General features: G+C 63.5%; 1 protein-coding gene across 1 annotated transcript; it reads right to left on the reverse strand.

Moving 5' to 3' along the window:
• Positions 1 to 1214: 1214 nt before the first annotated feature.
• Positions 1215 to 17987, reverse strand: SMTNL2 (smoothelin like 2). The gene is made up of 8 exons (XM_019413789.2): positions 17479 to 17987; positions 11019 to 11109; positions 10317 to 10559; positions 9698 to 9764; positions 8855 to 9001; positions 8013 to 8130; positions 7670 to 7821; positions 1215 to 2006 (listed from the first exon to the last, which is right to left on the reverse strand). Exons 1-8 carry the CDS (start codon positions 17884 to 17886, stop codon positions 1880 to 1882), a joined length of 1353 nt encoding a protein of 450 aa, XP_019269334.2. The 5' UTR covers positions 17887 to 17987; the 3' UTR covers positions 1215 to 1879.
• Positions 17988 to 25243: the final 7256 nt, after the last annotated feature.

The following is a 25243-nucleotide window of genomic DNA, read 5'->3' on the forward strand; positions in this document are numbered from 1 at the left end:
AGAAATGATTTTTATAGGGCTCTTGTGTTCCCACATCGGCTTTAGGTTTGAAACCCTAAGCTGCAGTATGAAGAAACAAAATACAATAAAAAACGGGCCCTGCGTCTTTGCTAACAAGAGGGCTCCCCGCCCCTCTCCTGGTTCCCGCTGTGGGGAAATCCAAAACGTGGAACAAGAATTTGTCCCGAAGAAGCGAATCTGCTGAACCTACTGCTCAGCCCCCCCCCCAAAAAACCCCACCACGTTCCCCCTCACACCCCAAAGAGCTCTTCCCCTGCCCTCCCGACACACGGGGGGCACGCGTGTGCGTCTAGGCGGTCACAGGAGCCCAAACTGCACCAGCTGAAGAACATACTAGCTGCTTGAAGGGAAATTCTGGAAGCGTGTGACTGAAGTCCAACCGAATTAGAAAATGGTTCTTGGGGCGCCTGGGAGGCTCAGTCGGTTGGGCGTCTGACTTGAGCTCAGGTCATGATCTCGCAGTTCGTGAGTTCGAGCCCCGCGTCGGGCTCTGTGCTGACAGCTCGGAGCCTGGAGCTGCTTTGGATTCTGTGTCTCCCTCTCTCTCTGCCCCTCCATCCCCCCTCAAAAATAAATAAACATTAAAAAAAAAATTTTAGGAGCGCCTGCGTGGCTCATTCGGTTGAGCCTCCGACTTCGGCTCAGGTCATGATCTCACGGTTCATGAGTTCGAGCCCTGTGTCAGGCTCTGTGCTGACAGCTCGGAGCCTGGAGCTGCTTCAGATTCTGTGTCTCCCTCTCTCTCTGACCCTCCCCCGTTCATGTTCTGTCTCTCTCTGTCTCAAAAATAAATAAACATTAAAAAAAAAAGAAAGAAAATGGTTCTTGAAGGAGCTAAAGACTGCACCTGGCAGGACCTAAAGATGTTAGAATCCTAGCACAAATCGCTGTGACTATAGAGCAGTGGCCGAGGTGGGCTTCCTCCACACGTGGGCCACCATTATCACAGACCCACCAGCCAAGGCCCAGAGTCCCCTGGAAACCCAAGGGGACTCCCAGACCACGTCCCCCAGCAGCAGGGACGAGGGAGCCCGACTGACAAGTACGTGGACGTGGTTGTCAACTTCCTGGGCAGCGATCTAGGTGCAGAAGCAGAGAAGGGGGGGATTTGAGCAGATTTTCACTCGGAATGCATGCAAAGTCTGTCGTCCACAGGCCCCGGGTCTCCCGAACAGAAACAACCAATCCAAAGCGAAGTTTGACACATCTTTTTATGTACAAACGGCCAATGGTACATAGTTACTTTTCATAAATATCTCCAGCAAATCCCCTAAAAAAAGATGTGAATAAAGACTACCTCTATGCACAAAGGGCCTCGTCCTCCCCCCAAAGCGTTAACTTCCCGAGACAGGGAGCTTTGGGGACCAGGTGACGGCCTTCCCGCCGCCCAGCCAGCCAGGGTAACTTGAAGGTCATCTGCCGCCCAGGACCTGGGGGAGACTGAACGGTTCCGCGTCAGGCTGGGCTGGGGCGTCCTCCCTGCTTCCCGGCAGAGGCCCCAGGGACGGCGGAAGGGAACCCAAGATACGGTGAGAAAGTAAAAAAAAAAAAAAAAACTCTGGGTATTTTGAGCACACACACTTGGTAACCAGTGTAACCCCGTGAAGCCAATGTATCAAATTCGCCCAAGGGAAAAGGGATCTCACATTCCAGAATCCACAGGCAAGCCTTTTATTTGCAGGGAGATAATCACGTAGCACCGAGCGCGCTCCCTCCTCCTCGGAGCCCCTGCGCGCGGGGGGCGCGTCAGCGACACAGGGGCCAGGGCGCGCTCACCCCAGAACGCACGCGCCTCCCGTGGGGCCGCCCCACCGTGTCCTCCCGGGCCTGCGCCCTGGCCACCCAGCCCCCACGGGCTTCATTCGAAGCGACGCAGGTGGTTGTACAGAGACTGGACGTAGGTGAAGACACACATGGGGTCCGGCTTGCGGCCCATCACCATCATATCCTCCACCTCGATGAGGCGCTCACAGTTGGCCAGATTCCTGAAACACAGAAGCTGGGTCAGGACCAGGGTCCCAGCCACCGGCCAGCCCCGCCACCCCGGGGAGAGAGGAGGGGTGTCCCCACAGGGCCTTCCATGACCCTGGGAGAGCCCAGGAGACCCCCCCCCCAAGAGATGCCTGAAGACCCCAGGAGACCCTGGGAGACCCCCCCCCCCAGCAGACCCCTGGAGACACCCGGAGACCCCAGCAGACCCTGGGAGACCCTCGCAGACCCTGAGAGTCCCCAGCAGGGCCCTGGAGACACCCAGAGACCCCAGCAGACCCCAAGAAACCCCTTGAGACCCTGGAGTCGCCTACTCGGAGGCGGGTTGCCCAGACCCCCGCGTCCAGGAACCACTGCGACAACTCACGTTTTGACTTAAGTAGACTTACTTTATTGCAAGTTTCAGTGAAATTTAATTTCACTTTGAACTTTTCACTAAATCCACTTAAAAAGTAAATGCGAGTCAAAACTCTGTTAGTCAAATTTCAGTTTAATTTAAAAACTAAATTTCACTAAAAACGTCGACGTACGTCGGCAGCCTGTGGGAAATCAGCACGAACTAGAAAAATAAATGTAAAATGAAGTAAAACATAAAAGCCACCCACGCGGCTTCTAAAACCGTCTTTTAAAACTTTTCCAAGACGCACCCTTGGCGATTTCTCACCCCAGGTCAGCACGTGCACGCGGAAAACGCTCACAAACGTCTCACCACCGAGATTTCCTCCGTGGCGTTTCGTGTCTCCTGCCCCACACTTGTTCCTGAACGCTGGTCACGAAACACTCACCTGCTTTCACTACCTGCCTACCTCCACTTACGACCCCTGGGCCTGTGCCTCGCGCTCTGGGAAACATGCGTGTAGACACTGCCCTGGAAAGAAAACGGCTCCCCCGCTGCCCCAACTCCCACGACCCACGAGGCGGCACCCACGGTGGCAGGGGTCAGCGCCACGCCCTGAAATAACAGCGGGTGTCCTTCCGGAGGCTGAGCCGGGCTTCCCCAGGGTGCAGAGCGGCGGGCCTGGGGGACCCAGCCCGGAACAAACTCCCACACCTGCTCCAGTCCGTGACCACCCCTGCTCAGCAGCGAGCACGGGGCACCCCCCTGCTTCCGGGGCCCCCCGCCTCCCCTGACAACAAATGCATGACTGTCGGGGTTCACGGCGGCCCCGGCCTCCCTGACTCTGGCAAGAAAGACACCTGGCTTCTCCCGGGCTCCCAGTCCCCCACGTGGAATCATCGCCCCTGCACGGGGCGGGGTGGGCGCGCAGGTCGCACGGCTTCTGTGCCTGGAAAGAGCTCAGTACACGTCCCCGGGGGTTGCCATTTTCGTCAGAATTTGGGACCTAAACAGCGGAGTTCAGACCCTGGGTCCGCTAGCCGTGTCCTCAGCAGAGATCAGACCCCCACCTCCAAGGTTGTGGCCTGTACCCCAGAGCCTGCCGGCCAGATCTCGCGGGTGGATCTTGCGCGGGCCATGTGCCAGACGTCCTATCGCTAACCAAATGTCAGAGCAAATGGGGACGTCTGTCCCACTGCCCCCTCCCCCTCGCTTTGGAGCCGGTGGCCAATGGCGGAATCCAACGGCTTTGTGAGGTGACGGGGCCTGGCATCCCAGACGGGCCAGGGCCGGGCTCGGGGTCAGGGAAGTGCGAGCTCTGACAAGGGCAGGCACGGGAAGGTGCTTTGTTAATGGCGAAGAGCTGCAAATCCAAGTTCCCTGGCCTGAGTTCACCTTTTGAGCCGTCAGCACCTGCTGCGCTCCGCTCCTGCCTTCCTCCCAGGGCCCCCTGCACACCGGCCAGGTGCGTGTGAGCGTGCCCTGCAGGGGCCCCGAACGTGCACCAGGTGTGTGTGAGTGAGCCCTTCCTACGCACCAGGTGTGTGTGGGCGGGGCCACGTACGGGTCAGGTGCCTGTGGGCGGGGCCCGAACTTGCACCAGGTGCGTGTGGGCGGGCCATGCATGCGCACCAGACCATCACTCGCCGCTGGCCACAGTGGTCCCCAAGTTAGAGGAGGGCCGTACTAAAGCCCTGACCTCGGCCTGGAAGAGAACCGAGTGCACCCTGCAGACACGGGGGAGTCCGGCCTGGCCTTGCCCTTCTCCAGGCTCAGGCCACGGGCCCCAGCGCCCCGCGGTCAAATCCCTCCGCAGGTGGCTCTTGGCCACGAGAGTTTCCCTCCTGTTCCCTATGCTCACTTGCTGCTGGGCACTTTCTACGGATGGCCCCACAAGTCTGTTCTCTGCCGAATTTCTTCCCCACCAAAGCCTTTCACGCTTTGGAAGAGAATCTTCATATCACGTCTTTCCCCGACACCACATCTCTCTGGTTCCCTCACTGGGCCTCCAAAGGGCACCTGGGACGCTCTCCTGTGCCCTGCTTCTGGTTTCTTCTTCCCGCCCACAATGCCTAGGATGTTCCAACCCGCGCAGGGAGGGTCCACTGACCCCCTTCTGCGCCGGCTCCCACCCACGGCATCCCTGCCTGGGCAGCGAGGCTTCGCCCTCAGGGCCGCGGTCAGGGTGGGCACTAAGGCCTTACCCTGTCGTCACCCCTACAACCCAGGCGAGAGGTCACGGGCAAGGCTCTGGCTTCCTGGTCCCCACCCCAGCAGCCACAACGGTAACCTCACGAGTCCTAAAAGCTGCACACGCGGGTTGAATGAAACTTCAGAATCAGGATATGAGAAAAGGAAAGTGGTCAGTATTGACTTTTATAAAAATACTCAAGTCTCAAAATATTAGAGGCCCCCACTGCCCTTTTTAAAGAGTTGAGGTACGGTTAAGGCAGAACACTATTAGGCACACACCCCATTGCCTTTCAAATTAAAAGGAAGCAAGTGCGTTTGTAACAGCGATACGAGCGTAACTCCCGCGCCGCGAAACAGCCCAAAGGGAAAAGCACAAGACACTTCAATGGCACCGTGTAGCAGGAACCGGGGTGACATCTGTGTGCCATCATTTCTGAGTGAACGTACTGAGCCCCACCTTCCTTGGGGCTTAAAAGCGAGGTTCCGAGGATTCTCCTGCCCCGGCTCTGTTACGATCTGCGGTCGGCACGGGGCTGGCCTGTGAGGGCGAGGGAGGAGGGGCTCAAGGGGCTATTTTTATTTGTTTAAGCCTTCGCTAAACGCAGATGCCAGGCTCGGACTACAGCCTCCAGTCTGGTTTTAGACAGAGACACATGGACACTACAAATAGCCCGAAGCCCCTTCTGCTTGGGCGTAACCCGAGAGCAGGACACATTCCCTGCAGGGCAAGCGGGAGCCTCAGGCCACACGTCCGGCTCTGGGCGGGCGCTCGGCCTGGAGATGTGGGGCGCAGGGCGCAGAGGGCAGGGCCCCCGCACACCGTCGCACCCCTTCCATAAAAGGACCGGTCTTCCCGCTCTCCAAGCCCGGGACACCTGTCCAACAAGGGCTCGTACTTTGCTGTCAACACCGCATTGCTCGCACAGATTAGGCCGCGGGGAATCTTCGGGGCCGGGAGTTCCCGGGAAGAGGGGTAGCACACGGCTTATGCCACCCAGTTCCCGGTGCATCTTTGTGGTTTTAAGGCCCTCGCTCGCAGAAGGGTCTGCAAACGTTTCCTTCCTGATGTGGGGGAGGGTGAACCCCCTGTTTGAGGGGCCTGTCTGATGTTCCTGTGCAAAGGCTGTGACCCCATGGAGCCCGGACCCCTGTCACCCTGCACAGCCTGCTCCTGCCGCCTGTGGGCCCATGAGTCTGCCGGACCTTCGCTGGCAAACCTGGGGAGTGTCTGCTAAGAAACTGGTAGCCAGAACCGTCCAGCAGGGGTCCTGTGCTTTCTTTCCAGCCTGTTGTCCCGGGAGCGAGCCAGGTGACCCAAGCTGCTGTCTTCTTAGGAGGCCACCTTCCTACCCCCCCCCATATCTGCGAGGTCACCTCCCCCAGGGACTCCCAGGGGAGGTCCCTTCCCAGGCCCCAAACAAGCTCCCCACACAGGCCTGCCCTGGGCCCCTAGCCGGCAGACCACCCTCCCCTCCCCAGCCATACTCAGGCCACAAAGAGGCAGGGCAGGGCTTCAGTCCCCCCACCCCACCCCACCGTTTGCTCTGGGGAGGAGGGAGGCAAAACGTGGAGCGGCCTGCACACACCCTGACCCTCCAGGCTGGGAACAGAAGGAACGTGCTCTGTGCTGCGAGACTGGAGGTGCCCACGTCTGGGAAAGCACAGCCACAGAGCAATCTGGCTCTGGCTGTCGGGGCGGGGCTGTGCTCCCCACCATCTGGGAGGCAGGGCCACCACCCTGCGGCCCAGGGCCCCCTCTCCGGGCCCAGCCTGGCCTGTGGAAGAAAACACCAGGGGCCCGAGTGGGGCCTCGCCGGCCCAGTTTCCGGGGTGGGTCCTGGGGTGCGGCGCCCACACCAGAGCCCCCGCCCTGCACACTCAGTCTGCTCTGACAGCCACCGTCTCTAGGCCTGAGCAGCGGGGCCTCCCCCTGCGAGGTGTCCCTCCCCAACGTTGTGCTGTCCCCCTTGGCTCTGGTTCACCGCCGTCTGGGTCCAGCTGCATAACACACTCCAACCAGAGCTGTTTCTGCGATTAGGAAGACAGCTAGCTCGAGCAGCCGAGAAAGAGAAGGAGTTCTGTGACCCCGCGGGGGCCGAGAGTCCCGGCATGTCACCTGAGACCACTGCACGGGGGCAACGGCGACATTCCCACAACTCAGGCCGGCTCCACTCTGCCCCCAGGTCTCACCCGTAGGCTCCGACCCCTTCCCCGGCCAGGGCTGGGGTCCAGGAACGGAGTGCGGAGGGCACACAGGTCTGGAGGGATGCAGACCTGGTGGGCAGGCGCTGCTCACGGGCTTATGTCCAGGCACAGAGGCTGCGGCAGGAGACAAACATCCCCTCCAGGAAACTGCGCCTTTCCTCTCACCTTCCTCCCCCCCACCCCCCACCCCAGCATCCCCTGAGCATCCCCTGAGCCCCGCCCCCAGGCTCCCCTGAGCCTCTGCTTCTGGACTGTGACCAACCGACAGGAGGCCCTCTGCCCCAGCTCCCTGCCAGCCGCCGCCCACACGCACAGCCCGTGAGCCAGCCCTCCCCACACAGCTGCCCTCCGGGCCCCACAACGTCAGGCCGACCAGCCCCGGGGGACAGCCTGCAACCCCCACCTCCCGACCCCAGCTAGAACCCCGATGCCCCAGGGGCTGCCCTGAGCCACCGGCCAAATCCCAGACTGGCTTCCCAAGTGCCAAGGGAATCCCAGAATCTCTCCCCACCCAATCGCCTCCCGGAGCCAGTCTTAGGAACACAGACGATTTCGTAGCAAACGCTAAGACAACATTTAGGGAAGCAAAATCTACTCATTGAAGAATTTTTAAAAATGTTTCCGAGGCAGACATTATTCAACGTCCTGCTTGCCCAAGCAACAGTGTCTCCCCACCAACGCTGAGAGGACAGGCTGGGTGCCCTGGGAGAGCCCACCCCGCAGTCCCTCACGCCCGGCCCGTTGGCTGGCCTCCCAGACCACACAGCAGAGGCCAGGCACCCAGCGAGAGGGGCAGGTGCACCGAGTGTGGGTGACCCCTCCGGCCTCAGTGTCCCCACCCGTACAGGAGGCCGTGGGATGGCCTCAGGACCCTGCAGACGACTCCCCCGGGCAGGAGGGGGGCTCAGCACCCGCCATACTCACTCGGCCATGGTGAAGGCCAGCTCGAAGTTCTTCTGCCTCTGCGCGGGGCTCAGGGCGCTGTAGTCGAAGGCGTCGGGAAAGAATGAGTGCACCAGGGCGCAGAAGGCCATGCCGTCGCTCCAGCTGGACGAGAAGTTCTGCAGGTCCACGTGCTTCCGGAGGGCCGGGGGCAACACAGGGGCGTGAGCGGGGGTTCCGTCCCACCTCCGCGCCCCCCCCACCCAATTTAACCCATCAAGCAGACGCTCCCAGCCCCTCCCAGAGCAGACCAGGGGCCCCTGGCCCACCTCGTAGCCAAGGGTCCCCCTCCCCACCCCCAGGCCAGGGCGGGGTCTGGGCCCACCTCGTAGCCAAGGGTCTTCTGCCGGCACCACTCCAGCAGGAGCTGCTTGATGCTGCTGGCACTGGCCACACCGAAGCTCTGCGACCGTTTCAGCTTGGCCCGCACCTCGCCCTTCCCCCTGTGCAAAGAGCGCCTGCCTGCTGTGGGGCCGCGGGTCCCCACCGCTCGCACACCACCTGCTCTGCTCACCCGGGGAGACGCCCCGCTGGCAGGACCACCCTCCCTCCAGCCGCCAGCCCGCATCCATTTCCCACACTGGGAATCGGGGGTCGCCTGGCAATCCTGGGACAGGGGACCGCAGCCCACGTGGCCTCAGGCCCCTGCCCTCTGCTCCCTTCCCTTCGTCCCAGCCGCCCAGACGTAACCCTCACTGACAGCTCCCTTCCTAGCCTCCTAGCCCCGGGAGGGTGGTCCCCCTGGTGGCCCCGAGGACACAGCCCAGATCTGGCTCAGCGGGGAAACTGCCCTGGTGGGTCTCCCTCACTGGTCACGGGAAGCTGGGGCTAGGGGCGTCCTCACCACACAGGCTGGGACCCCACCCTGCACCCAGCAGGTGTCATGCTGACGACTGGATCCCTGTTCAAAGACCAGCCCTGTCCCTAAGGGGGGCAGGGTGTCACCCCACAGCCCCCGCCCCCGGGAATCCTAACCCACTACCCCTTGTGGTCTCCCCGTCCCGCCAGGTGAGGCGGGGAGGGCGGCCTGGGGCACCTCTGGAACAAGGCAGGCGAGGGGCTCTCATCATGGGCCCTGCCCTTGCTCCTAGCCCCCAGGGAAGAGGACTGGGCCGGCTTTCCTGTGCGGCCTGGCCCCCACGTGGGTCTGGGCGCGAGCGTCCGTACTTGCCCGCGGTGTCGCGCTCCCACTTCTCAAACAAGGCCTTCCGGGCCTGCGCCCCAGATGTGCGGGGCAGCGTCTGCGACCTGACCAGCTCCCGGCGCCGGGCCTGGGCGGTGGCTGGTGGAGACCGAGGCGTCACCAGGGGTGGGCTGAGGAGAGAGAGAACCACCGAGTCAGGAACATCCCAGCCCACTCGGGCCCAGGGCCCCCCTCCCCCCAGTGACCGAGGCAGGAACAAAGGAGGCACGGCAGCACCAGGCACAACCTGTTGGGCAGGTTCTGACTGAGAGGTCTGGCCCGCTGCAGGGGGCACCCAATGCCTGGCATAATCAACCCCTCAGCAGGTGCCAATTCCTGGGGCAGAAGGTGGACCCCCAACCAGCCGCACCAGGCCCCTCTCCACCACTAGATAAGACCCCCTTTGTTTTCTCCTGAACGGTTTGCCAGAAAGTCACCATTTTCCTTGATTATTGAAAGAAAAGCCAAGCGAGCCCCCCACCCCCAGCCAGCTGGCCTGGGGGAATATGGGGACAGCTGCAGGCTGGGGGAGGGGGTCTGTACCACGAGGGGGGCAGGGCCTCTCTGGGCACCCGCATGGAGAGGCCCTCCCACCCTCCCTCCTCTGTGGGGACGGAGACACCCCCTCCCACCTCCACACAGACCCGCTCTGCAGGGTCCACAGAGAAGCCAGCCGCGGCCACATTTCTCCAAACGAGGCTGTCCAGCGAGCCCCGCGGCCCGGCCTCTCCTGCAACCCGCTGCCCGGCTCTCCAAGGTCCGGGTCAGCACAGGGAGCCCAAGTCCCAGGACAGCACAGCCCACCCGGCCGCCTCACCCTGACGCACCTGTCGCTCCTGCCGGCCGATGCTGCCCCATAGCCAGAGCTCAACCTCGGGGCGGAAGGACTCTTCTCTGCAGGACAAGGAGAGGAACAGAAGTAGCCACGGCCTTGGGGAGGGCCAGCCACCGGCGCCCTTCCCTGACCCAACACGGCTCCCTGGATGGGCAGCCCCCCCCCCCCCCGCTAGGCTGGCCCCCCATGGCCAACAGCTGAGGGAGAGGGGCTAGGAGCTCAGAGCTCGGACATAAGGTGTTGTAAGCGTTCCTGGCTGCTTTGGGGAGCACAGGTCCCAGGGTGCAGCACGCTGTCGCCAGACCCTCATTTTGGAAGCCCCACCCCAGGACACACCACGGGCCCTGACCACAGGCCCACAGCAGGCTGGTGGAGCCCTGCCAAGTGGGCAGGGTGTCAGCCACGTCCTCACCACAGCCTGACCCGGAATGAAAGCCACGGTCTCCCCGAGGGAAGCCGCCAGTTCACGGCATCTCTGGAAGGAGTCAGGCAGGGAAGGGCGTCACAGGGACCGGGCACAGGTGGGCAGCTCGGTCCCAGGTTTTCCGAGTCTCTCGCCAGCCCCCCACCCCCGTGGGGTCTGCACCCAGGCTATGCTCTCCCGCTCCTACCGCTGGGACCTGGAGTCCAGGGTGCGGTGGCCTCACTGGGGCTCGGCCTGGGGCCCCCCAGGATGGCGGCAGACGTGGGCGAGAGAGCCGCGGCCGAGGTCTCCCCTGAAAACCTCTCCGAGACCCGAGTGACGGCCGTGACTGGCTGGTGAGGCAGCTGCAGGGAGAGGCTCACGGGGCGAGGCCTGGGGGGCTCTGGTGCTGGTAAGGATCCAGCGGCTTCTGGGGACCCATCGCCCAGACCTGAAACACGAGGCCAGTGGGGAAGGTGGGGGGAGTCAGCCAAGGCATCTGCAGGGGCCTCAGGCCGCCCCCCCCCCCCGCCAAGTAGGACTCCAGCTTCTGTGAACCCTCCTCCCACCTCCCACCTCCTCCGGGAAGGCCTCCCTGACCTCCCTCCTCTGGGGACGCCTCAATGCAACCGGAGTTTATGTCTGTTCCAAACTGCTGTCACCATCAGTTCAGTAAATACTACCTAGCCTGTCGGCCACGCGGTGCTGTCCACTGCGTAGACATCTCCTCGGGGCCCACTTGCTTCCTCCAGAAACAGGGAACCTCGAGACCTCCCATTTCCCTCTGCGTTGACAGAGTTCTACTTCACCCCGAGTGAAGCCGCCCTCCGGGCAGCCTGTCGGCCTGCTGGGGTTCAGGGCCACGTCCCCTCCCGGCCGCGGGACGGCACCCCTTGCCGTCGGCCCCTACCTGTCCCAGGCTGGTGCCCATTCTCAACGATGCACGAGTCTGAGGCCTTTCTTGTGTCCACCTCGCTGGCTTCGTCCTGGTGATCCACGCTCTACGGAGACACACGCACCAGGGGGGCCCAGTCAGGCAGGGCCGGCTGCCCCCTCCCGAGATTGCTGCCTGAGGCCCCCCCAGTTCTGGGGACAAGTAACACTCCCATGTGAGACAGCCCCTGGGAGATACGGTCCTGGGCACAGGCCACACAGCGAGCTGGCATGGACCCGGCCCCGGCTGCTGAGCCCCCACGATCCTGCCAGGCAAACGACTCTCCTGGGCTCACCCCAGACTCCAAAAGCACTAGAGACAAAGATCAGAATGGGGCTCCTGGCAGGGCGCAAAGTGGCCCACCCTTCCCCTGCCTGGACCAGATGCCCCGGCAAGAACCTGGCCCTTCTCACTCTCACCCCCGCGTGGCCAGCCGACACGGATGCCCGTGTAGGGGCGCTGAAACCAGAACCCTAAGGTTCTCTGGGCCAACAGCAGGCACTGGGGCCTTCGTGCTGAGGACCTTCCATGGGACGCGGTCACAAGATTTGCCTGGATGCCCGGGGTTACGAGGGTCTGACTGGCTCCGGGGCCCTCCAGCCCCCCCGAACCTCAGTGGAGCCAATACCGGACCCCCTGGGGGAGCTGGGGGTCAGGTCATGCCGCTGCTGGGTCTCAGTGTCCCCGTCTGAGATAAGGGAGGTACACTGTAGAGCATCCATCGAGCATCAGGCCCTTTTCTGGCCACGCCAGTTACGCCAACGTGCTTTCGTCCTCTCGGGTGCGTGCTAACACCCCCACGCGGCAGGGAAAGCCCAAGGCTCCGAGAAGAGGTGTCCTGTCCACAGTGACACGTGAGAATCACCTGTGGTCTGTGGCCAGGAGGGACGTCCTCCTGCACCGAGCTCCTGCCTCTCTCAAAGCGAGGGAGGTGGGGAGGGCCCGGCGTGTCCACAGGGCTGGCGGGGTCTGCTTGGCGGGAAGGGGATCGGGGCAGACCCCCCAGTACTAAGGGCCACTTGGAGGCTGGCTATACCTCTCCCGAGACACCTCCAGGCTGGCTCTTGCCTGCAAGCTTCCCAGATGACTAAAGACCACCCCTGGCCCCAGATGGCTCAGCGGCCCCTCAGCCAGTGCTAGGGGTGGCCACTGTGCCATGGGGGGATCGCTCTGGCGGGGGAGCCAGGACCTCGAGCAGGGCCCGAGAGTGCGTCCAGCCCAGCAGGTCAGGGAGGGCCCCCCGGAGGCAGCAGTGCCCAAGCCGGGTGTAGGGTACGCCAGGTGGATGAGGAGGGGACAACTAGCGTCTGCAGGGACAGACGACTTGGAGTTGTGACGCGTTCTGATGGGTGACTGCAGGGATAAGTGACCTGAGGGGGAAGGAAGGGGCGTTGGTGGGAAAACAGGGACTTCAGTTCGGGCCACATGGAGTGTAAGGTGCCCTGGGGCATCCAGGAGGTGAGGTCAGGACACAGCTGTGTGTTTGGGTCTACAGTTTAAGAGACAAGACAGAAGGATGGAGGGAACAATGAGGGACAAGCAGGAGTCCTGTGTCCTCGGCACACGCACAGAGCAAGAGGTGGCCAGGGGTGGAGGGGGCCTGGGGGGAGAAGAGGGGTCTACAGAGGGGCAGCCAGAGGTGCAGGGAGAAAACATGGAGAAGGCTGGGTGAGGCAGGTAGACACATTCAGGAAGAACACAGGCGTGCCTGGGGCGCCCAAAGGTGGCCTCGGGTCAAGGAAATGGTCGAGATGAGATCTGAACAGCGCTCATTGGGTTTAGCAAAGAAGAGGCCGGCAGGTGATTTAGGGACTGAATGAGGTAGGGGTGGGGCGGGAGAGGGCGGAGGGGGGAGAAGCTGGGAGGACAGGGGAAGAGTTGGGAGGGGCTGTCCCTCTGTGGGGTGTGGGTCCCTGCAGAAGGAGGAAAGGACAGGACTCAGAGCCCTGGGGGGGGGGGGGCGCCTGGGAGAGGAGGGGACCCCTCAAGTCCTGACTCAGGAGGACAGAGAGGGAGAGGCCAGGCTGTGGAGAAGGGGGGCCTCTGTGGGCACCCCTAACTTGAAGCCAAATCAGCAGAAGGAGAAACAGCCGGTCCACCCTGAACCCCAGCCCCTACCTGTCACCGGGGCCAGCTCAGCCTGGGGTCTCCGTGTCCCCCCACCCTCCTACTCTGGCCCAACCGGTGCCACAGGTCTGGGCAGAGGCCTGGAGGGACAGGGTGATGGTGAAACCACGTTCCCAGGAATGGGGGGCCCCCAGACGCCTGCCCCTGCACGTAGCAGGTCCCCCACCCCTGTGACGCCCCAGGGGACCAGGAGCCACAACCAGACAGGAAGTAGGTTCTGGACCAGCCAGATTCCTGGGTCTCCTGCCTGCCACCCCCCCCCCCCCCACTGCCACTTCCCCTCGATTGGAACTACCCCTTGTCCCCTAAGGCCAAGGGGTCATTGGGAGACCACCCGCCAACCATCATCACATAACCCATTCGTGGGACAGGCTGGGGAGGGGTAGAGGAGTGGAAGTTTGGGACCCGGGTCTCCTACCCCAACCTGAGACTTTGTCCACAAGGCACTCTGGCCTTCCAGAGAACAGAGGACAGCTCAGGACAAACGTGTCCCCCGGGACCTGGGGCAGGGCGGGTCCTGGCCCCTGCCAGACCTGTCTTAGCCAGATGAGGGGGAGGAAAAGGGTTAACAATGGGATAACCGCCCCAGCAGGACCTTTGCAGAACAGAGGCCTTAAACCAAGGACTTGTCCTGGTCCCCAAGCACACCCTGGGACCTCAGACACACTCTCCCAGCGTCTCCCGGCATGGGGGTGGGGGGGCTGCCTCACCCCCAGGAAGAGAACCGGGGCAGGGCAGCCTCTGTGTGCTGGGGCAGAAATCACTGGTAAGCCCTGGGGACGGGAACCAGCACAGAACGGTCCCCATCTGGACTTTAGGAAGAGCCCCGCCCCCACCCCCCCCACTCCCCCCCCACCCCCTGCATAAGGGAGCCCAGGCCTGAGAGCATGAGAGGGAGGCACAGGGTGACACAGGTCTGATTGCAGGGACTCCAGGAGATACGATCCTCTCACTGGGAAGTTTGCAGACGCTTCGGGAGGGTGGGAAAATTTCAGGCATTCTCAGTGCCGCTGGCCCCATGCGGGCTCACGTGTGGGGGCTCACGCGTGGGCACAGGAGCCCGGGAGGGGCCAGAAGCCCGTCCTGAGACTGCTGCCCATCCCCCACTCACACTCGGCTTTCGAGACTCAACCCAAACATCTCCCCAAAGCATTTACCTCTCTTATCACACAGTGTGTCTGGGAAAGGAAGGCAGATAAGGGAGTCTGGTTTCTTTCACCGCCGGCCTCGACCCAGAGCTCCTGGCAGCCGGCCCTGAGGGCCTCCGCCAGCGGGGCCCGGGCCTCCAGCCCAGCGGAGGACATTTCCAAGGGCCACGCTCCAGGCCCGGCCTGGCCTCAGGCTGCCGCCATACCACAGGTCCCCGCGGGCTCCCTCTGCCTGCGAGGCCACGGCTGCGGCTCTGTGGATGCTTGTGAACAGACCCTGCCGATGTCACCGTTATAAGGAGCCAGTCAGCTCAGAGTTGAGGGGCCCACCCAGCCTGGCCCCATCCCCCTTGGTTTAGATCCTGAGAAACTGAGGTCGACCTTTGAGGAGGTGCTCCCGAGGCCTCAGAGCAAACATGGCAAAAGCAGCTCCTGTCTGCTTCCGGGACTTGGGCCTCCTACAGGAAGTCCACCTTGGTTTCTCCCACTTCATGGCCCTGCCCTCTCCCTCCTCCTGGAGCCGCCCTGGCTACTCTTCTGTCTCCTTACCACTTAGCAAGGTCAAGGCTTGTGCACTCAGAAGTGGATTCCATGATCGACTCTTTCTGCATGGAGTTCGGGACCCATTTACATGCTAAGTATGATGCACTTTCAACGGCCTCAAGTTTGAAACAGCAGAAACCAAAAGATTCTCTAAATCTCACCGCTTATTACAGAGGGGCGGTGTAACACCAGGCCCCGCTGGCCTCACCTCGGCTGTAACTGACCCCTCCCCGCTGTGACACAGAACCAGCCGGGGCATGAAACACAGAACCAGCCACCCTGGGGCCCAGCCTGGAGCCCTGACTTCCAGGTCGTGACTAAGCACCCAGTTGTGTGCTGCTAGAGTGGGGACATACAGATGTCTCCACGGTCCCCTTTGCCGCCAGAAACTGGCTGGAGGCCGCCCGTCAGCGCTCCTGAGAGGGGGCTGCAGGAGAAGTGGGGACGACGCTTCTGAAGCCAGCAGAGGGGGTGCTGCCTCGGCGCAGGGGGGCTGCACGACCTCTGACCCCCTGGAGACCTTGGCCATCCTCCACCCAAGTGCCCATCTATACCTTTCTGAAGCCCACACCACTTCCCATTCGTGACTCCATCCCTATCCCACAAAGAGCCGTGGCGTCCCTGACCCCTTCCTCCAAGTGCTGTCCCCTTGACTTCTAGGGCTCGCTGGGACCCCCTAGCTGCCCAGCAGCTCCTCCCCGTCCTGCTGCACAATTACCTGAACACTTTACCCACTTCAGGGCTCCGCTGTAGGCTCTGCCCTGATGTCTCCCTAAAGTCCAGCCTTGACTCCCCCTGGCTCACCAGATCAGGGACTGCACCTGCTCTGGGACAGCTTGGCCTGGATGTCCCGCAGCCCCTCACACTGGGCAGGACCCAGCCAGATCCCGGCATCCTCCCCCCACCCCGATCTGTGACCCAACAGCTCCCCAGGCACGGCTCCTGTCTGTGCCTCCCTGCCGACTCCCCCTTGAAGATCGTCTCCTCTCCTTGGACCATCCCCCTTAACCCACCCTGTCTCCAGCCACCCTCCAACCCGCCACCCATCCTTGCCGGACCTTGCGGAACAAGGAGAACCTTGTCCCTCCCTGCCCGGTGCCCCACACCCACCACCCCCATGATATGCAAGATGACTAAGTCACCTCAGGTGAGAACAGCCAATTCCCACCAAGACAGCTGGATGCCGGGAAAGCCTCCTGTCACACATGCATGAGCACGCACGTGCGTACCTGCGGTCACACACATATGACTGGGACGTTATGTCTCTGGACACTTGGGAAGCTGCTTCCATGAGCAGACAAGTAGCAAACGTGTGTTAAAACCCAACTTCAGAAACAGCCGATGACACAGTTGATTAGGCACGTGTGAGCTCACCGCACCGTGGTGATTTTATACCACGGATGCGTAGTGTGTTGTGCTCATGGCACAGAATTAAATGTCTCCACATTTCCAGACCCTTCACACGGAGCACCGGACACCAGGGACAGAGCCCAGCTCCCGTAGCCAGCGCCCAGAGGGCCTTCACAATTCAGCCCTCCCCTCTCAGGCCCACCAGCCCCCCTCGCCACCCCCCACCTCTGAAAGCATCGCGGAGCCTGCACGTGCACAGTCCCCTTCGCCCCCGCAGCCTGCAACAGCAGCTACAGCAAGCCCTGGGCTTCCGGCACAGAAGCCTTCCCGGGACACCCACCTGGAAGGGACTGGGGCACAACATCTGGTCCCGCTGCCCACACTGTTGGCACTGCTCTGTCTGGGGCCACCTCCCACCCGGCTGGGACCTCCAGGGGCTGATGTGATCCCCCTCCTCCTGGCCCCCGAGGTGCAGCCCAGCCCACACAGGAGATCTGCGCGGATGACGGATGGAACCAAGGAGGGGCGGCAGGTGCAAAGCGCTCAGACCCGGACCCTGGAAACCGCACCCCAGAGCACATGCCTGAGCAGAGTGGAAAATCCCACCTAAGGCCACTGCGCACACCATGGAAACATTCTAACCTGCCTCTCCGGGAGGCCCCATGCTGGGCGTGCTGGTCCACACCGGCCTCCACCCCACCCCCACGCGGGTCACTGACCCCAGGAAGCTGGAGACTGCTCCAGGCTGGTTTCCCATCTGTCTTTACCCCCTGCGAGTTCCCAAACGCTGCCGCCCCGACCACACTGCGTCCTCCTGGCCTCCCCCTCGCGCGCGCGCGCACACACACACACACACACACACACACACACACACACGGGCCTGAGTTCTCAGTCTGGGTTAATTAATAACGAGAGCCGTCAGGCCTCAGTGAAGCGGCGACGCAGGGGGCGCATGAATGGAGGTGGGGGAGCCGGGGGCTGCCGGCGAGGCCCAGGCGGTGTTGAACCGGTCAGGGGCCGAACCTCAGCGCCCTCAGCGTCATGGGACAAAGGGGAGAGGGAGTCAGAACTCGGGGCAGACAGGGCCTGGCTCCCAAGAAAGGAGGGGGCCGGGAGCCGGAGACAGGTGCAGCGGGCAGGCTTCTAGGGCCCTCTCCCACCCCGGAGTGAGTCCCCGCGCGGCCGGCAGAGGCCCTGCCCCCAGCCCAGCACCCCCGCGTCGGCGGCCCCACGCCCCCGGCGCCCGCGCCCCCCGCCCCGAGGCTCACCTGGCCGCGGCCGGACAGCGAGAAGGTGGCGTGGCTGGCGAAGCGCGCGGTGCCCAGGCGGGGCGCGCGGCTGGGGACGCCGGGCGCGGGCGGGGGGCTGGGCGAGCCGGGCGAGCCGGGCGTTCCGGGCGCGGGGGACGGCCCGGTCGCCAAGCCCAGCGCCTCCACCTGCCGCGTCAAGCGCTCGAGCTGCGCCTGCAGCCGCTGGTTGTCGCGCTGCAGCTCGGCCACCGTGCGCGCCAGCGGGCCGGCCAGGCGCAGAGCCTCCGCCACGCGCCGCTCCACGCCGCGCTGCAGCCCCTGCATGTCCTCGTGCAGCGCGCGCACCGCGCCCTCCAGCGCCGCCTCGTAGCGGCCCAGCGCCTCGCGCACCGTGCGCGCCTCCTCGGGGTCGGGGCCCTGCTCCATGGCCGAGCGGGCGCGCCGTCCGAGCGGGCAGAGAAGCCAAGCTCCGCAGCTCCGGGCCGCGACTGGCCGCCCCGGGCCGGGTTCGCCGGAGGGGCGACGGGAGGGGCGGGCGCAGGGCGGGCGGGGGCGGGGCCGCGGGCGGGGGCGGGGCCTCTGGCGGCGGGAGGGGCGGGCACAGGGCGGGGGCGGGCCCGCGAGCCCCGCGACTGGGCGCCGCGCGGGGGCGGGGCCTCGGGGGCGGGGCCTCGGGCGGCGGGAGGGGCGGGCGCCGAGGGGGCGGGGCCTCGGGTGGGGGGAGGGGCGCGGAGTCGCCGTAGGGGGAGAGCGGGGCTCTGCTGCCCGGTGGGGCGGGGCCGCAGGGGGAGCGCCGGGTCCGAGAGCCCCCTGACCCCGCCCCAGAGGAGCGACGTGCGGCCTGGAGAGAGGCTGCGGCCCCCGAGGGGACTTTACCCCGGAGACCACTGACGCGGGCTGTGGGTCGCCGGGCTCTCCCCCGCAGGGCCCAGTCCCGCTGGGGGTGGGAACTCCCCCACCGGTCGGGGAGACCTGAGGGGGGGAGCAGTCCCCAGAACTGTCTGGCCCCTGCCCCCCTCCCATCACAAGAAAGGGAAGAATGAAAACAATTGTGGCTTAAGGAGGACAGGATGATGGGCAAAGATACTCTCCTGTAGTTGTAAACTGTTACCTGACTTAAATGGAGAATGGGAGGAGCGCCCGGGGCGGGGCCGGCGCTCAGTCGCTGAAGCATCCGACTTTGGCTCAGGTCATGATCTCGGTCCGGGAGTTCAAGCCCCGCTTTGGGCTCTGTGCTGACAGCGTAGAGTGGAGTCCGCTTCAGATTCTGTGTCTCCCTCTCTCTGCCCCTCCCCCCCAAGAATAAACATTAAAAACTTTTTTTTTACTGTTTAAAAATGGGAACATCCCACCTTTTGCCCAGAACTTTTTCCTGACTAGGCTTCTCCTTACCAGGCCAGGCCCACCTGAAGGAGGCCCAGTGCCTGGGCAGGCACAACCGGATGACCTCAGGAGCACGAGGTCTGAAGGGCTTGTTTCTGTCGTGTTAGGCATTCAGACAAATCTGGAGCCACAGACCTCCTGGACTGGTCCACACTGCCCAGATGCTCAGATGCTGAGAGCCAATCCCTCCCCCACCCACCCCTCCCCGTGCTCCCCTCCACCGTGGGGACAGGAAGGAACACTGGGTTACCTAATCCAAGGAGCCTTCCAGCAATTATTTCATGAGAAAGTCAATGCCAAAAGGCGTGCGTGTTGCATGTGTGTGTGAGTGTGTGTGAGTGTGTGTGAGTGTGTGTTCCAAGAAGCCGTCGGCACAGAGTGAGCCAAACCACTCCCTGCATTCTTTCTCTGGGTAGAACCTTTGATAGAGGCTGGGAGAGACACTGGCCCCTGCAGGTCTGACCACGGGAGCCTGGAGATCAGAGACCCCGTCTCAGCCAGAAAAGCCCATTCTATTCTTCTGCAGGACCCACGGAAGAGCCATGTGGGAAGGCCTCGGAGGCATTAGGCAGTCTGACCCCTGGCCCCACAGCCACAGTACACCTGGGCATGACCTCCCCTGGCAGCATCGTGGGGGCGGGCACGGGGAGGGGTCCAGCCTCCCCGGCCATCCTCCAGCAGGCAGGCTGGCCAGGTGTCTGGGGCTGAAACCCTACAGGAGGAGGAGACAGTAGACGGCAGAGAACCATCCCGCTCCCACCTCGGGTGTGTTATCTGCTCTGTCCCCACATCCACCAGAACATTCGGAGGAACCACCGCAGAGTCTGCCGCCGAAGTGGGGCCTCTGTCGAGGGCAGAGATGGAAGGCACTGTGGGTTCTGGGAAGGCAGACAGTACAAGAATCAGGCCTTCCCCCCTGGCTCCTCTCCCTCAGCAGTCAGACCACAGAGTGGGTAGCTGGAGATGAGCCTAGCAGAGGAGAGATACACCAGGAGCGCCAAAGAAGAGGGCGCAGGGGCAGGGAGGGGGGGAAGGGGTGATTCTGGGGTGGAGGGGTGGGACCAAAGCGGGCTCTAAGACAGCCCCGGGGGGGGGGAGGGGCGCCGCTGGGCTCCAGCCCCGCCCCCCAGCTCAGCCCCCACCCTGTACCAGGCCGTGAGGGAGGCCAGCGCTGCCTAATGAATGGGGCTGAACTCCCTCCACATTCACGGGCCCTGATGTCAGCGAGCTGGTGAGGCTGACCTCCCACCCGGTCCCGGGGGCTCTGGTGCTTCCGGCTCCCCCTCACCTGGCTCTGAGCCCTGCACTGCGGGCCGGGCCCTTGATCTGCTCTTTTCCTAGGCCAGAAGCAGGACGTGGGACGGCCCAGCCCAGCCCCGCTGCCCGTCACTTCTCAAAATCACATCCTTGCCGGGCCAAAACCATGAAGCCAGGGAAGTCGGTCACGGAGCTGAGATGGGGAAACTGAAGCCCCGAGAGGAAGAAGGACTGGCCCCGGGCCACACAGCAAGTCAATGCAAAGACAGGACTGGAACCAGGGCCCTGTCCCCGGATCTGATACTTGTCCCAGCGTGCTGGTCCCAACACAACTCCCTGGGCAACAGCCACATCCAGCCAAGGGTGGGCAGCTCCCCACTACTCCTGGGGCTGGCAGGAGGCTCCACCCCCCTGGCATTGCTCCCCAGAGGTCTCCAGCACCCCCACCCATGGCTCTCTGGAAGTAGACCCCCAGGACCACATCCTCCTCCTCTCTCTCTTGACTCCCCTCTCCCGGCCTCGCCCTCCCAGTGACCTTCCTGACTGGCTGTTCTGTCCCTCATCCCTTAACCATGGTGGGCCCCGGGGCCCTGAGCAAAGCCCCCATGCCCCTACACGCCCCCTACCCGCGCCTCCCTGGGTAGACTCACTCACCCCTACAACAGTGCTGATGACTCCCACTTCTCCGCCTCCAGCCCAGCCCTGCTCTATACCCACCGGCCTCCAGGCTGCTTCCCCCCTCCCTGACCCCTCAGTTCCTGAGATCGCAGGTCAAGTCAGCCTTACCGGGTGGGGGAAGGACGTAGGAAGTGGAATGGACAGCCGTCACACTCCTCTGCCCACCGGCTGGTGCCGCCCCTCCACCCCTGCACCCCAGGTTCACGTGCATGGGCACCGCGTGCACATGTACTCAGAGAGCAGGGTCTCTCTGTCTCCACCCATCTCCACTGGGATCACCAACTGGCCTTGGAAAGTGCTCGGGAAACCCTGGGTGACTGAACGCCGGGGCAAAGAGGGCTTGCTGGTGAGCCAGCAGGGCCAGGAGGGATGATGCTAGGTGGACGGACCACGGGCAAAGGGAGGGAAGAGGGGCGAGGGTGGCCCCCTTGCTGGCTGGGTGCCTGCGGGGTAGGATGGGTCACAGAGAGGGTGTGTGGGAGGGAATGGCGAGTCCTGGGGTGCGGCCCACGGCCCACGTGCTGGGTCACATCAGCCTTTGCACTCGGGATCCCTCCAAGCCCCTCTGCCCGGAATGGCTCAGGTTAGAGGGTCACAGGCCAGGCCAGACCTGATCGGCCCTGCACACCCTGCCTGCAGCCCTCAGCTCACAGGGCGGCTAACCGGCCTGGCCATCCAGCCTTGTGACCAGGGAGGGTGTGAAAGTGGGTCCACAGCTGCAGGCTCCCAATGGGAACCAGCTAACAAGAACCCACTCCAGGCCTGGGACCCCTGGCAAACATCTCATCCCAAATCCTGAAGGCAGCCTCCGGCCTGGAAACCACTGCCTTGTAAGAGACCCACAGGGGTGGCAACACGGGGCTTCTGTTTCCCTCGTCCTGCCTGGTTGTCGGACCCCGGAGCCGAGCAGGGAGGTGGGACCCTGGTAGACGCTGTGCAGGAACAGAAGTCCCAGGTGGGCAGGCCTTGGGGTCTTGTCTCCAGCAAGGACCCCGGAGGGGGCGCATGGGGCTCTGCCTGCTGGAAGCTGCAGCGGTGGGGGCTGATCCTGGAGCCCGGTGGCCCCTGGGAGGCTGGGAAGGGACCCCTGTCCCCGGGTCACTCCGACCAAACCTCAAACTTTGTCCCTCCTTCCTAGGGGACGCTCTGCCAGCCACACAGAAGTGTGCGATGCCCATCCTAACCCCCGTACATCTGAGGGCGGGTCTGTGCACGCACCAAGCTCGCACGTACAGGTTGGGCGTGTCTGTGGAGACGAGAGGTGTGGGCACGGCGGAGTCTGTTGTATCTGCGCACGTGCCTGCAGGGACACGTGTGTGCAGGGCACGTGTTCATTCACGGTACCGTGTCTGCAGGAGGGATTCTTGCGCATTTGCTCGTGGGTGGTGAGCATACGTTTATGCACACACGTGTGTGTGTGCCTACAGAACATGTGCCGACGTTGACACTGGGATGGGTCCTCGGCCGCTAATGCACACGTGCATATCCTCGCGTGTCCGTCCTGTGTCTACACAAGCTTACCTAATCAGATGTGTGTGGTTGTGTGAGCTCCATCATACGTGTCCCATGCCCCTGAAAGTCGGTCTCTACAAGGTGCAGATCCCGGGGGTCGGGGGCCACTCTGAAGACCCCAGCGCACGAAATGCCAGAGGTGCCCTGGTTTGGGGAGGCAGCCACACTGAGCAGCGCTTCCCGCCTCCGGGACCGTGCTGGGCCTCTGGGTCCCCTCCCACGGGCCTCTGCTGGGGCACGGGGCCCAGAGCACAAAGCACATCCGCCCCGGCGTGGAGGGGCTTGCGGTCCTGCCCACGGAGGCAGGGGCTGTGCGGGGCATGCAGTGGAGACAGCTGTCTCCCCCCTCCCCCCAACCCAGAGAAGGTAGTCGGGCTCACATTTTCTATCTCCAGGAGTAGCAGCCCCTGAGCCCCGTCGCACGGCCTGGAGAGGCCTCCTCGGCTCACCCTAGCTCCCTGCCCGCACTCTGGGGACTGCGGCCCCAAGAGGGGACACTGAGGTCTGGGAAGAGCCAGCACCGCCCCCCCCTCCATTGTTTGTGCTGGGCCCCTGGGTCCCTGGGGAAGTGGTGTCTAGGGCAGAGCACCCTGGAGCCCTCCCAGCTCCTGTCCCGACCCTCAGGCCTCCAGACACCCGCCCAGGAAGGCCCCTCCCTTTTATAACACGAGTCTCTGAGCGGGCACTCACTCTGCCCTGCTGACCCTGGCCGCTCCGGCCCAGGGGACCCCGTGAGGCAGAGGCCCAGCTGTTGTCATTTGGGGGCAGAGCTGGGCCTCCAGCTCTGGGCTCCTCCTGCCTTCTCCCCACCCCCTCCACACCTCCCACCCGAAGGCCTGGCCCCTCCAGCCCTGCTCAGCCCGCTCCCCTCCCCCTTCCCGGACTATTTATAGAGCCTGGCTCAGTGGCCTCCAGGACAAGAGGAGCCAGAGGTCCAGGGCAACGGCTCCCGGCTCCTCGGCCTTCCCCAGGGGCCCCGCAGGCTGGCCAGTGTCTGCTTTCAGCCCAGCCGAAGGCCGCTAGCTCAGAGTGAGCAGTGGGGGTGGGGAGGCCAGGCCGAGGTGCGGGGCCTGCCCAAGCCGAGGCCGTTTGGCTCCCTCAGGAGAGTTCTGGAGACTCACTAGGGCCGGGGCCTCCACGGGAGATCTCAGGGCCCGCCGGCACCTCCTCGCCCCCTCCCCTGCCAGCCCCCAGAGGCCCCTTGCTCTGACAAAACCATCCCTCTGACCCACGGACCCCCTCCACCAACAGGGAACGCCTTACAGTGCCATTCAAGGCCCCTCCGGTAAAATGCGCAAAACTCACTCGTGCACTGACGCCTGTCCTGGTACCTCTGCCTGAAGCACCCCTGCTGCTGGCGGTCCTGTCCGGCAGACCCCCCTCCACTCTCCATTCTTCACATCTTCAGAGCGCATCTTCAATGCCACCTCCTCTGGGAAGCCCCCCTGAGGTCCCCACTCACCTCCCCTCCCTGTCCCACTGTGCCCGTTGGAATGCGTCCCCTCTCCCCTGCCCTGCCTCCCTCCTCCCAAGTGCAGCTTCTGTCTTAAGGAATGATCACTGTTTGGGGTGTGGGCTGGGGGTTCCTGAGAGGGCAGGACCCTGACTCGCTCATCCTTCTGCCCCCGTGCCCAGCTCCATCAGCCAATGCTATGCAGGGGTGAAAGAGGGGGTGCACGGACCAGTGACTGAACCGAGGTGGACACAACAAGGGAGGGGAAGGAAGCAAGAAAGACCCCCCCCCCGCCGTGTCCCCTGAGCCCCGATTAACTGCCTGGTGTCCCTGGGGCGGGAAGGCGGCAGGGGCAGCCCAGGCCAGGTCTCAGTGGCACGGCGCGGCCCTGGGCAGCAGCCAGATTGGTCACCCTCATTCTTTCCAGATCAAAGTTCCCCCAGGGAACAGCCTGGAACCTGACACTGGCACTGGGGGGGCTGGGCCAGCTGGCCCTGTCCAGGAGGAGGACGTGGGGGAGCGGGACACCTGTCTCCAGCTCCAGGGACATCAGGCCAGCAGCCAGGGAGGGGACCAGACACACGCACGCGCACCTGCTCCGGCCCCAGCCCCACCCCCTCAGGAGGGCCCAGCCCTCTGTCCCAGACCCCCCAAGGACTCCAGGCCCCCAGGGGCTCAGCGCCTTGAGATGCCACCCCTGCCCATGACCTCTCCCCTCCCCCAGAGAGACTTCCATCTCAGACGCCCTCCGGGTACATCTCTCTGTCTCTGCGCCCTGTGCGGCTGTATTTCTCTGCATTTTCTGCTCTCCCCTCATAACCCCACGTCTCTTTGCATCCTCTGTCTCTGGGAGGGGGGTAGCCATGGGGTGGTGTGTCAGCCCTTGCTTCCAAGGATGAGCGGTTGTCATGTTCCTCTCCATTGTCCAGATTTTCCCTGATGGAGGAAGAGGGGGAGAGGGGAAGAGGGCAGAACCCACCGCCCCTGCTGCAGCCAGGCCTCCTTGATGCCCTCCGGCTGCCAGTCTGAACCGGCGGGGAGGAGGTGGGCAGAGCTGGTCGAGGCTCCTCTGTCCTCCGTTCTGCTTCACTGTGGAAAGTCCTGCCATCTCAGAGTGTGACTTCACGCCCCTGTGTGCAAGCAAGCACGTGCAAACGCATGCACACATGCACAGACATGCATGCACATAAGCGCACACGCCCACACAAGCACCCATGCATGCACACGCACGCCTGCACACACACAAATAGAGCGCACACACAAGCACACACACATGCATGCCTGCACACACACAAGCACCCATGCATGCACACGCACGCCTGCACACACGCAAATAGAGCACACACACAAGCACACACATGCACACCTGCACACACACAAGCACCCATGCATGCACACGCACACCTGCACACACGCAAATACGAGCACACACACAAGCATACACACATGCACGCCTGCACACATACAAGCACCCATGCACGCACACGCATGCCTGCACAC

This window comes from Panthera pardus, unplaced genomic scaffold (assembly GCF_024362965.1).
Source record: "Panthera pardus isolate Hobbes unplaced genomic scaffold, ASM2436296v1 HiC_scaffold_3, whole genome shotgun sequence".
NCBI classification, from domain to species: Eukaryota; Metazoa; Chordata; class Mammalia; order Carnivora; family Felidae; genus Panthera; species Panthera pardus.